At 37.6% G+C, this 13,922-nt stretch overlaps 1 protein-coding gene across 1 annotated transcript in view; it reads left to right on the top strand.

The window, feature by feature from the left end:
- PHF6 (PHD finger protein 6) overlaps positions 1-5,519 on the top strand; it is a 47,549-nt gene extending 42,030 nt beyond the window's left edge. Inside the window, 2 exon segments of the mRNA XM_037822859.1 lie at positions 4,066-4,198; positions 4,519-5,519. Coding sequence (XP_037678787.1) covers positions 4,066-4,198 — 133 coding nt within the window. The 3' untranslated portion in view covers positions 4,519-5,519.
- Positions 5,520-13,922: the final 8,403 nt, after the last annotated feature.

The raw sequence follows: 13,922 nt of genomic DNA, 5'->3' as shown, positions 1-13,922 counted from the left end.
ACAGACTGTGTCCTCATGGAGCTGGCAGTCTTGTAGGAAAGACAAATATTACTTGAATGGTCACACAAATAAATATACAATTACAAACTATGTAAGTGCTATAAATGGTAAGTTACAAAGTGACTATGAGAGCATAAAAGAAGGAAAAGCTAACCTACTTTGTGGTGGTGTGGTTGTGGTTGGTAGGGTGTTTAGGGAGTTTCCTCAAGGAAATGATGCTTAACCTGAGATATGAAAGATGAAGATGAATGTGGGTGGGGGCAGTATTCTAGGCAGAGGGAACAGTATGTGCAGGACCCGAAGGTGGGACAGAAGCAAGGTTGGAAATGGAGAGATGAATTAGGAGGCTATTGCTCATGGTCCAGATGAGAATTGTTGATAGCTTAGAATAGGAGGTAGTTGTGAAGATAGAAATCTCAAGATTCTCTTGGGGAAATGACAAAAGAAAGGTTTGGAGATTTGGGATTACGTTACCCTGTCTTCTATGGGTCTTTCAATCCATCTGGGCTGCTTCAGGCTAATGGTGTCAATGTGTATCTGTGGTGGTTCCATTTGCTCAATAGAACAGAGTATAAGTTGATAGGGTTCCCCAAACTTTTAATTTGCCTTTGAGAGTTGATCCTCTCTCTCATGCCTAATGTGCAATAAACCAATGACCTTAGGGCCTAGTATATCCTGTCTACAAAGCAGTTTACACAAGTAGTCTGTGTAATGTGCTGGGTCACTGTGTAATGACTTATGACTTTGTATCATAAAATTTCCCAAACTTTGTTTAATAATAAAAGTACTAAAAGAGTAAATGTGATATAATTTTCTATCTGTAATGGTTAGATTCACCTTATATAACAAAATAAAAAATAGTTGCTTAAACGAGATAGAAGTTTGTTTCTCACCTAAAAGAAGTCCAGAGGAAAGCAGTCCAGATGTGGTAGGCAGCTTCTCAGCATCATCAGGGGCCCAGGTTACCATCTTTCTACTCTCCTATCCTTGAAGCTAGTCCATACTCAAGGGCACTTCATGGCTCAAGGTGTGCCTGCAGTAGGAGGAAGCAGGGGAAAAGAAAAATAGAAGGATAAAGTGGCTATTCCTCCCAGCTGATTTGGTCTTTATCAGCCTTCCTGAAAGTTTCACAGACGCTTGTACTTATCCTGTTGTATTGTCTTTATTGTGTTTTAAACTGTTTAAGTATTTATATTTTAAAAAATTGTTTGTCCATCTCCCACCATAAAAATGGAAGTTCTATGAAAGCAGGGATCTTATGTGACTGGGTGACACCTGTCATTATAGTGTCCCTACTGATGAATGGCACACAATGGGCCTATGAGAAATATTCCTGAATGAAGAATAATCCCATCAAAAGATTATATTTGTACTAACAAAAGACTCTTGTCTTAAAAATAAAATACTATAAAAATGTTCAAATATATACAAAAATATAATTTAACATATCACCATATTAGCAATTACCAAGATATTGCCACAGTTGCTTTGTCTTGTCTTTTCCTAATGTATGTTAAAGCAGAATCCCAGACCTTATGTCATTTTATCCCTATATGCTTCAGAATGTATTTCTTTAAAATATGGATGTTTCTTATGTAATCACTATACTATTATCATGCTTTGTAAAATTAATAATAATTTGTTAGTATCATTTCATACCCGGTCAACTTTCACATTTCCCCATTTGTCTTAAAAATACCTTCTGAGTTGATTTGTTCAAATCTGGATACATACAGGGTCCATACATTGCATTCGATAGATATGCCTCTTAAGTCCCTCTTATTATGAAGCAATCCCTACCTCATCCATTACTTGTTTAAGAACCCCAATAAATTGTTTGTAGAAGTCCCACTTTCTAGATTTGTCTAATGTTTTTCATGATGCCATTTAACTGGTTCCTCTATCCTCCATATTTCCTGTGAACTGTAAGTTGGCTCAAATGCTTGATTAGATTCAGGTTATACTTTTTAGGAAGAATATTTCATAGGTGGTGCTGTGTAGGAATCACACTTTTAATATTTGCACTCTATCTTAACAAAAAGGTGGTAACAAAAAGTACAGACTCTCCATAGCTCTTTGAAAGTTACTGAAAATGTTTTAAGAATAAAAAGAAAAAGAATGAACAAACCTAGGTTGGAAGTCAGTTGTTATTGCTGTCCCCTCAACCCACCCCAGCCTTTTATTTAATTCAAAATGTTAGAAACCTCTCACATTAGACCTAGTTTAGAGCATCTGTTTGTGCTGACCACAAGAGGGCACTGACTGAACATTTTCTAAGTATTCCACTTTGTTACCTTGTTGCATAATTGACCTAAAACTGAGCTCAAATCAGCCTACCACTCTTCTTTGATTGGGGTGGGAGTAGTTAACTATAAAATATGTATTGGTGTGTATCCATTAAAGCAGTCTAAACCCTTATCTGAAATCACCTACATCCTTATTTTCATTAGAAGCTGAGTGAATTTCAAATGTGCAGTGTATGTGTGTGTGTGTGTGTGTGTGTGTGTGTGTGTGTGTGTGTATCCAAATATAAGATTATTGGAACAGCATGTTGTCTAGAAATTACTTGCTGGTTGCAAACAGGAAAACCTACCTTACAATGGAGAAATCAGGCAATCACCACCACCTAGCATCACTAATAGTAGGACAGTCTAAAATTCCGTGCCTCCTGAAGTATGCAAGATCACTTACAAAGTGTCCTTGACTAAAAAAGAAAAGTTGAAACTTAAGCTAACCAAGCCCTTGGACCTTAGTTCCAGTTTATAAAAAATACAAGGTGAGAGGTAAAACAAATAAAATAGTACCACAGGGAAACTTTCAGACAGATCCAGAATGTGGTATCGTTGACAAGATCAAGAACTGATCTGATCTCTTCCCAAAGATTTCAAGACATAGCCAAGTGCAGTGCCTGGAAAACTGTTAAGTGACTCACAAAGACATTCCAGTGAAGGCTTGGGACACTAATAATGAAAGGCATTCAAGGAGTTTGAATAAAATTGTTTCATGAAATATCAGTGGAAAGCAGCAGTATAGATACAATATGTTTTATATGTGTATCAAAACTAAAGACATTTCATTATTTTATGTACATATCTGAAAGTTGATATTTTCACACTGGATAAAAACTTTGTTTTTAATCTCATTGGGCAAAATGAGAAATTGCCTTATTGGGGGGGGGCATATGTAATAATTTAACTGTCATCCTGAACCAGGCATTTTATTTCATGTAACTTGCATTATCTCAATAGTAGGGTGCTTTCCTGTCTTCTGAATAGAAATGCACCTGTAAGTAATTGTGGAGGGTTTTTTTAGTGTGGCTGAGGAAACCCATATTTTTTTTCCATTTTTTAAATTGTGAACTTTAACGTGTGTACATAACAATGATAACTGTCAATGCGCTATTTCACAAGTTGTTAGCACGTTTCAAAGAATGTCATGTGTCACAGTTCCACAACCTCAGCCATTTCCATTATTGTAAAATATGCATACAGAAAGGTGTCCTCTTGATATGTAGCTCAACAAGCAGTCATATAGGTAATTTCAAAACTTGTTAGTGGTTATAGTTCCACAGTTTCAGTTCTTTCCTTGTTATGCAATACAAGGTATATACAGAAAGGTGAAGACCTTCAAGGCACAATTCAATGAATTGCTATAAAGCAAATTCCAAAGGATGCTATCGGCTACAGTTCAACCCTGTCATTTACCTCCTCCTAACCATTCCAACACCCCAGCATCCAAAAATAGATATCTATATATGTAATTATATAAAGTTTCAGTATTCATAGACCTTTGTTCAATCTTATCTTTTTGTTGCTACTCCTTCTCACTTAATCTCTTTCTCCAGCTTCAGGGGTGTCTAGGCAGTGAGCACCCTAACTTGTTCATATTAAAAGTGGTATCCACTGTATGGGGAAGGGGGCCACATCTGATAGTTGATCTTAAAGAGGCAGTTGCCTCTAGAAACCCATATTTAAAATGGGCACCAAACCTCATCTAATGATAATGAAATGCATTCTTATTAACCATAGCAAAACTTTTTGAGATTTTTGTTTTTCATCATTGTAGACTATATTGTAAAAATCATAGTGGAAATGATGAGAGAGATGAAGAAGATGAGGAACGAGAGAGCAAAAGCCGGGGAAAAGTAGAAATTGATCAGCAACAACAACTAACTCAGCAGCAACTTAATGGAAACTAGGTATGAAAGTTAATCACACAGATTTGTTGTCAGGATATAGTACATACTGATATGTGTTGATGTAATGGTATGCAGTAAGATTTTTTAATGCTATGTTTAGTTAAGAGCATGTTACTAGAATGCAGAGGATTGTGTTGCTTGCATAGTTTTTTTTTAACTGGTTGATTTTCTAACAGTACCAAAAAAAAACTTACCTACTTTATCAATAAGTAGTTACAATGTCAAATTAATAAGCTATCCTCACTCCTCAGTAACATATTATATTCATTGTTTTTCCCTCAGGCATCATATTTTACATTTTTGTATCATCTCTTGAACAGGTTCATGGGACAGAGTTAGAAAACTGAGAATAAGTAAGACATCCGTAACTACTTTTCTTCTTTCACTGTTTTCTAAAATCAAAAAGGGGTTGTAACTTTTTACTGCCCAACTCTTAGATCCTTCATTGAACTGCCTAAAAAAGTCCTGTTTGTTTTATGAGCCTTCACTAGATGGCAGAGTTTGACATGTTGATATTACATAGCTGTAGTTTGCAGTTTCTGGAAAGCAGTTGAAACACTATTAACCCTGTGTACAGCAACAACAGTTAAAGCAGATTGAAATGAATTAAGCTATATTTCTGGACTGAATGAAGTTCTGTTTAGAATGTTTAAGTTTGTTTAGTGATTAATGCTCAAGAGAAAGCATATGCAGATTTTACTCTACAATGCAAACATGCTTCTGGTGACAGCATATAGTAATTTGTGATTTTTTTTTTTTACACTCAAGTCATGGAGGCTAGAAATGAAGAGAACTTTCGTTTTCTCTTGGCTTTTTTAGCACATGCTAAAAATCTCTTCCAAGAAGTGTGCAAAAGCTTTTTATTTGGTTCCTGTTAAAGTTGCTGTCACTGACCAGCATGAACTCAGGCAACTGGTGATTATAAGCGATGAGCTCCAGTGCTTATGCCAAAATTCCCTTGACAATACACCTCTTCTCTTTCCACGTCATACAAAGAGCTTCTGGCAAAATGATTGAATCCTTTAAAGTTTAACCTAAGAAATAACAACAGCAAATTAAAACTATTTAAGATTTAAAGGGTTACCACCCATTAAGGACTTTAGCCACCACATCTGAAAAACCCTTTCCTCTCAAGTGCCCTGTTCTGTGGAACACTTCACATATTGGCCCAAAGTATGTAAGGAGGTCTCATGTGCTATATATAGGAGTGAAAAACAGTCTTTTCATAAAACAGTATTTATTTTTAATTTTGTGACCACTATTTTAGAAACCTTATTTAATATTTTTAATGTTTTCATTCATTGCTTTGGTTATCTATTAAATAGGCTTTTTTTTGTTTGTTTTTTAATTCAGTTTTATTGAAATACATTCATAAACCATACAGTCATCCATGGTATACAATCAACTGTTCACAGTATGATCATATAGTTATGCGTTCATCACCACAATCTATTTCTGAACATTTTCCTTACATCAGAAAGAATCAGAATAAGAATAAAAAATAAAAGTGAAAATAGAATACCCAAACCATCCCCCCATCCCACCCTATTTGTCATTTAGTTTTTACTCCCATTTTTCTTCTGATTTTTTTTCAATTTTTTAACTTTGTTTATCAAAAAATTAAAAACAAACAGGCAAACAACAACCAAAAAAACCCCACGACATTTCAAACAAAGCAATGGATTAAGGAAAACAAATAACCTAAAATAACTACTTTGCTTCCAATATGTTCCTACCATACCCCAAGAAAATTAATAAACCATGTCCAAACAGAGGAGTAAGAAAAACAAATAATCTAAAATAACTACATTGCTTCCAACATGTTCCTACCATACCCCAAGAAAATTAACAACCCCTAAGAAAACAAAGGAATAAGAGAAAAAAAAAACCTAAAATAACTCTAATGCTTCCAACATGATCTTACTATATCCAAGAAAGTTTACAAACCATAATCATTCCTGAGCATTCCCATAACATTGAGATTACCCTCCATAGTTTATCTGTTCTTATTAGATTATCATTCCCCCTCCACTAACTGGTATCTCTAGGTCCCCTACATTCCACAGTATAAAACATTGTACATTTTTCACAGAATTCACATTAGTGGTAACATACAATATCTCTCTTTTTGTGCCTGGCTTATTTTGCTCAGCATTATGTCTTTTTTTTTTTTTTAATCTTCATTTTATTGAGATATATTCATATACCACGCAGTCATACAAAACAAATCGTACTTTCGATTGTTCACAGTACCATTACATAGTTGTACATTCATCACCCAAATCAATCCCTGACACCTTCATTAGCACACACACAAGAATAACAAGAATAATAATTAGAGTGAAAAAGAGCAATTGAAGTAAAAAAGAACACTGGGTACCTTTGTCTGTTTGTTTCCTTCCCCTATTTTTCTACTCATCCATCCATAAACTAGACAAAGGGGAGTGTGGTCCTTATTGCTTTCCCAATCCCCTTGTCACCTCTCATAAGCTACATTTTTATACAACTGTCTTCGAGATTCATGGGTTCTGGGTTGTAGTTTGATAGTTTCAGGTATCCACCACCAGCTACCCCAATTCTTTAGAACCTAAAAAGGGTTGTCTAAAGTGTGTGTAAGAGTGCCCACCAGAGTGACCTCTTGGCTCCTTTTGGATTCTCTCTGCCACTGAAGCTTATTTCATTTCCTTTCACATCCCCCTTTTGGTCAAGAAGATGTTCTCCATCCCATGATGCCAGGTCTACATTCCTCCCCGGGAGTCATATTCCACGTTGCCAGGGAGATTCACTCCCCTGGGTGTCTGATCCCACGTCGGGGGGAGGGCAGTGATTTCACCTTTCAAGTTGGCTTAGCTAGAGAGACAGGGCCACATCTGAGCAACAAAGAGGCATTCGGGAGGAGGCTCTTAGGCACAACCATAGGGAGGCCTAGCCTCTCCTTTGCAGCAACCGTCTTCCCAAGGGTAAAACCTGTGGTAGAAGGCCCAACCCATCAAACCACCAGTCCCCTATGTCTGTGGTCATGTTAGCAACCATGGAGGTGGGGTAGGCGAATACCCCTGCATTCTCCACAGGCTCCTCAAGGGGGAACTACATCTTTTTTTTTTCCTTGTTTTTTTTTTTTAACTTCTTTTTTAAATCAACGGTATGAAAAAAAAGTTAAAAAGAAAACAAACATACAATAAAAGAACATTTCAAAGAGACCATAACAAGGGAGTAAGAAAAAGACAACTAACCTAAGATAATTGCTTAACTTCCAACATGTTCCTACTTTACCCCAAGAAAGTTACCTAATATAGCAACATTTCTGTGAACTTGCTCCTACTACATCCATCAGAAATTAACAGACCATAGTCATTCCTGGGCATCCCCAGAATGTTAAATAGCTTATCTGTTCTTCTTGGATTATTGTTCCCCCTTCCTTAATTGCTCTCTATTGCTAGTTCCCCTACATTCTACATTATAAGCCATTTGTTTTACATTTTTCAAAGTTCACATTAGTGGTAGCATATAATATTTCTCTTTTTGTGCCTGGCTTATTTCGCTTAGCATTATGTCCTCAAGGTTCATCCATGTTGTCATATGTTTCACGAGATCGTTCCTTCTTACTGCCGTGTAGTATTCCATCGTGTGTATATACCACATTTTATTTATCCACTCATCTGTTGAAGGACATTTGGGTTGTTTCCATCTCTTGGCAATTGTGAATAATGCTGCTATGAACATTGGCGTGCAGATATCTGTTCGTGTCACTGCTTTCCGATCTTCCGGGTATATACCGAGAAGTGCAATCGCTGGATCGAATGGTAGCTCTATATCTAGTTTTCTAAGGAACTGCCAGACTGACTTCCAGAGTGGCTGAACCATTATACAGTCCCACCAACAGTGAATAAGAGTTCCAGTTTCTCCACATCCCCTCCAGCATTTGTAGTTTCCTGTTTGTTTAATGGCAGCCATTCTAACCGGTGTTAGGTGGTATCTCATTGTGGTCTTAATTTGCATCTCTCTAATAGCTAGTGAAGCTGAACATTTTTTCATGTGTTTCTTGGCCATTTGTATTTCCTCTTCAGAGAACTGTCTTTTCATATCTTTTGCCCATTTTATAATTGGGCCGACTGTACTATTGTCATTGAGTTGTAGGGTTTCTTTATATATGCAAGATATCAGTCTTTTGTCAGATACATGGTTTCCAAAAATTTTTTCCCATTGAGTTGGCTGCCTCTTTACCTTTTTGAGAAATTCCTTTGAGGTGCAGAAACTTCTAAGCTTGAGGAGTTCCCATTTATCTATTTTCTCTTTTGTTGCTTGTGCTTTGGGTGTAAAGTCTAGGAAGTGGCCGCCTAATACAAGGTCTTGAAGATGTTTTCCTACATTATCTTCTAGGAGTTTTATGGTACTTTCTTTTATATTGAGATATTTGGTCCATTTTGAGTTAATTTTTGTGTACGGGGTGAGGTAGGGGTCCTCTTTCATTCTTTTGGATATGGCTATCCAACTCTCCCAGCCCCATTTGTTGAAAAGACCATTATGACTCAGTTCAGTGACTTTGGGGGCCTTATCAAAGATCAGTCGGCCACAGATCTGAGGGTCTGTCTCCGAATTCTCAATTTGATTCCATTGATCTATATGTCTATCTTTGTGACAGTACCATGCTGTTTTGGCAACTGTGGCTTCATAAGAAGCTTCAAAGTCAGGGAGTGTAAGTCCTCCCACTTCGTTTTTCTTTTTTAGAGTGTCTTTAGCAATTCGAGGCATCTTCCCTTTCCAAATAAATTTGATAACTAGCTTTTCCAAGTCTGCAAAGTAGGTTGTTGGAATTTTGATTGGGATTGCATTGAATCTGTAGATGAGTTTGGGTAGAATTGACATCTTAATGACATTTAGTCTTCCTATCCATGAACATGGAATATTTTTCCATCTTTTAAGGTCCCCTTCTATTTCTTTTAGTAGAGTTATGTAGTTTTCTTTGTATAGGTCTTTTACATCTTTGGTTAAGTTGATTCCTAGGTACTTGATTTTTTTAGTTGCTATTGAAAATGGTATCTTTTTCTTGAGTGTCTCTTCAGTTTGTTCATTTCTAGCATATAGAAACATTACTGACTTATGTGCATTTATCTTGTATCCCGCTACTTTGCTAAATTTGTTTATTAGCTCTAGTAGCTGTATCGTCGATTTCTCAGGGTTTTCTAGATATAAGATCATATCATCTGCAAACAATGACAGTTTTACTTCTTCTTTTCCAATTTGGATGCCTTTTATTTGTTTCTCTTGCCGGATTGCCCTGGCTAGCACTTACAGCACAATGTTGAATAACAGTGGTGATAGCGGGCATCCTTGTCTTTTTCCTGATCTTAGAGGGAAGGCTTTCAGTCTCTCACCATTGAGTACTATGCTGGCTGTGGGTTTTTTATATAAGCTCTTTATCATGTTGAGGAAGTTTCCTTCAATTCCTACCTTTTGAAGTGTTTTTATCAAAAAGGGATGTTGGATTTTGTCAAATGCTTTTTCAGTATCTATTGAGATGATCAATTGATTTTTCCCTTTTGACTTGTTAATGTGTTGTAATACATTGATTGATTTTCTTATGTTGAACCATCCTTGCATGCCTGGAATAAACCCCACTTGGTCATGGTGTATGATTTTTTTAATGTGTCTTTGGATTCGATTTGCAAGTATTTTGTTGAGGATTTTTGCATCTATATTCATTAGGGAGATTGGCCAGTAGTTTTCCTTCTTTGTAGCATCTTTGCCTGGTTTTGGTATTAGATTGATGTTAGCTTCATAAAATGAGTTAGGTAGTGTTCCATTTTCTTCAATGTTTTGAAAGAGTTTGAGTAAGATTGGTGTCAGTTCTTTCTGGAAAGTTTGGTAGAATTCCCCTGTGAAGCCATCTGGCCCTGGGCATTTATTTGTGGGAAGATTTTTGATGACTGATTGGATCTCTTTGCTTGTGATGGGTTGGTTGAGGTCTTCTATTTCTTCTCTGGTCAGTCTAGGTTGTTCATATGTTTCCAGGAAATTGTCCATTTCCTCTACATTATCCAGTTTGTTGCCATACAGTTGTTCATAGTATCCTCTTATAATTTTTTTAATTTCTTCAGGATCTGCAGTTATGTCACCTTTTTCATACATTATTTTGTTTATGTGGGTCTTCTCTCTTTTTGATTTTGTCAGTCTAGCTAGGGGCTTGTCAATCTTGTTGATCTTCTCAAAGAACCAACTTTTGGTGATATTTATCCTCTCTATTGTTTTTTTGTTCTCTATGTCATTTATTTCTGCTTTAATCCTTGTGATTTCTTTTCTTGTACTTGGTTTAGGATTGGTTTGCTGTTCATTTTCTAGCTTCTTCAGTTGATCCATTAGTTCTTTGATTTTGGCTCTTTCTTCCTTTTTAATATATGCGTTTAGTGCTATAAATTTCCCCCTTAGCACTGCTTTTGCTGCATCCCATAGGTTTTGGTATGTTGTGTTCTCATTTTCATTCGTCTCTATATATTTAGCAATTTCTCTTGCTATTTCTTCTTTAACCCACTGATTGTTTAGCAGTGTGTTGTTTAACCTCCAGGTATTTGTGAATTTTCTAAGTCTCTTATGGTTATTGACTTCTAATTGTATTCCATTGTGGTCAGAGAATGTGCTTTGAATAATTTCAATCTTTTTAAATTTATTGAGGCTTGTTTTATGTCCCAGCATATGATCTATTCTGGAGAAAGTTCCATGAGAACTAGAAAAGTATGTGTATCCTGGTGATTTGGGATGTAATGTCCTGTGTATGTCTGTTAAATCTAATTCATTTATCAGATTGTTTAGGTTTTCAATTTCCTTATTGGTCTTCTGTCTGGTTGATCTATCTATAGGAGAGAGTGATGTGTTGAAGTCTCCCACAATTATTGTGGAAACTTCAATTGCTTCCTTTAGTTTTGCCAGTGTTTCTCTCATGTATTTTGTGGCACCTTGATTGGGTGCATAGACATTTACGATTGTTATTTCTTCTTGCTGAATTGCCCCTTTTATTAGTATGTAGTGGCCTTCTTTGTCTCTCAAAACATCCCTGCATTTGAAGTCTATTTTATCTGAGATTAATATTGCTACACCTGCTTTCTTTTGGCTGTAGCTTGCATGAAATATTTTTTTCCATCCTTTCACTTTCAGTTTCTTTGTGTCCCTGTGTCTAAGATGAGTCTCTTGTATGCAACATATTGATGGTTCATTTTTTTTGATCCATTCTGCGAATCTATATCTTTTAATTGGGGAGTTTAATTCATTTACATTCATCGTTATAACCGTGAAGGCATTTCTTGAATCAGCCATCTTATCCTTTGGTTTATGTTTGTCATATTTTTCCCCTCTGTCTATTAATATCCTTTATTGCACCCATACCAAATCTCTTTAGTACTGAACCTTTTTCCAAGTCTCTCTGTCCTTTCTTTGTTTCTCTGTCTGTAGGGCTCCCTTGAGTATCTCCAGTAGGGCAGGTCTCTTGTTAGCAAATTCTCTCAGCATTTGTTTGTCTGTGAAAAATTTAAGCTCTCCCTCAAATTTGAAGGAGAGCATTGCTGGATAAAGTATTCTTGGCTGGAAATTTTTCTCACTCAGAATTTTAAATATATCGTGCCACTGCCTTCTCGCCTCCATGGTGGCTGCTGAGTAGTCACTTAGTCTTATGCTGTTTCCTTTGTATGTGGTGAATTGCTTTTCTCTTTCTGCTTTCAGAACTTGCTCCTTCTCTTCTGTGTTTGATAGTGTGATCAGTATATGTCTCGGAGTGGGTTTATTTGGATTTATTCTATTTGGAGTTCGCTGAGCATTTATGATTTGTGTATTTATGTTGTTTAGAAGATTTGGGAAGTTTTCCCCAACAATTTCTTTGAATACTCTTCCTAGACCTTCATCCTTTTCTTCCCCTTCTGGGACAGCAATGAGTCTTATATTTGGATGTTTCATATTATCTATCATATCCCCGAGGTCCATTTCGATTTTTTCAATTTTTTTCCCTATTCTTTCTTTTATGCTTTCATTTTCCATTCTGTCATCTTCGAGGTCACTGATTCATTGTTCAACTTCCTCTAGTCTTGTACTATGAGTGTCCAGAATCTTTTTAATTTGGTCAACAGTTTCTTTAATTTCCATAAGATCATCCATTTTTTTATTTAGTCTTGCAATGTCTTCTTTATGCTCTTCTAGGGTCTTCTTGATTTCCTTTATCTCCCGTACTATGGTCTCATTGTTCATCTTTAGTTCTTTGAGTAGTTGCTCGAGGTGCTGTGTCTCTTCTGGTCTTTTGATTTGGGTGCTTGGGCTTGGGTTATCCATATCGTCTGGTTTTTTCATATGCTTTATAATTTTCTGTTGTTTTTGGCCTCGTGGCATTTGCTGAACTTGATAGGGTTCTTTTAGGGTTTGTAGACCTATTGAAGTCCTTATCTCTAATTTATCAGATCTACAGCTTCATGGAGTACACTTTCTCTAACTAACCAGCAGGTGGCGTCCACGAGCCACCTGTTCTCCACAAGCCAGTTCTCCCCTGCTTAGCCTTTTTGGTGAGTGGGGGAGTGAGTCTTGTGGGGTCCAATTGGTGTACCAAGCTTGCGTGTGTAGTTGGTGTTGCCTGCCCTGTATATGGGGCGTGTTTCTGGGCAGTCAGGGTGGGTGGGGGTGGCTCTAACAATCAAATCTCCCTGGTGATCCTAGAGTTTTAAAGCTGCTGCAATAGTCTAATCCTTCAGTTCAGTCCTGCCACAGTTTGTCTCTGCCAGTGACCCACAAGTCCTTGGTATTGGCATATGGCTCCTGAGACTTGCAAGTGGGCCCCTCTTCCAGGCCGTGCACCCTGGGTCCTCTGTTGAGGGATGACTGTGCTATGTCACAGGTGAGTGCCGTCCCCCCAGGGCAGTTCTGGGCTGCTGGGCTGTGTAGGGAGGCTCCCAGTCTGCTCAAATGATGGCTGAATGGGGCTTTGTTAATTCACACTGCTCTACCTTCCCAACTCTGGGACAATCAGCTGAGGTTGCAGGGAAGGCTAATGTCCACGCCCAGTTCTGTGGTGTGTGCCTGTTATTTGAAGCACTTCCGTCACACTGGGTTGTCTGGGGCAGTTCTGGGCTATGGGGCTGGTGATGGGCAGGAGTGTTTCCTGTCCACCAGGATGATGGCTGTGAGCGGACACCCCCCTTTTCTTGGGAAGTTGTGGTGTTTAGTGAATTTTCTCAGCCACTGGATTATTGCGTTTTGTCTCAGAGCTCTCCTAGTTCTGCTCTTGACTTGACCTGCCCAAATAGCAAGTCTTTGAAGCTTTCTGTATTGAGCTTCTTAGAGTAATTGTTTTAGAAAAAGAAAAAAGGATTAAAAAAAAAAAAAAAAGGGCCCTCCTCAGAGATCTAATGGGTTATTGAAATGCTAAGAGACAAAGCAACCAGGGCCATTAAGGAAAGGTCCACAGGGCAGAGAGATCAGCTTTTCTTCAGGATTTGCATATGCGCCTCAGGGCCCTTCCCCTTTCTATGTTCAGCAGAACTCCAAAAATCCTCCGCTTTTATTTTGGAGTTTTTCGTGTTGTTTTTTTTCTATGCCTGTCTCCTCTCTGCTGGGCTGGCTGCTCTCAGATTCTCTGGTGTCTGGTCTCAGTCTATAGATTTCGCTGATCTCAGCAGTTCCACGTTTTCATGAGTGTTGTATGAAGTATGCCCAAAGTCAGATTGCTCTGTGGTGTCCAGTCCACGCAGTTCCT

Source organism: Choloepus didactylus, chromosome Y (genome assembly GCF_015220235.1).
Source record: "Choloepus didactylus isolate mChoDid1 chromosome Y, mChoDid1.pri, whole genome shotgun sequence".
NCBI lineage: Eukaryota > Metazoa > Chordata > Mammalia > Pilosa > Megalonychidae > Choloepus > Choloepus didactylus.
This window is presented reverse-complemented; position numbering and strand designations above follow the sequence as displayed.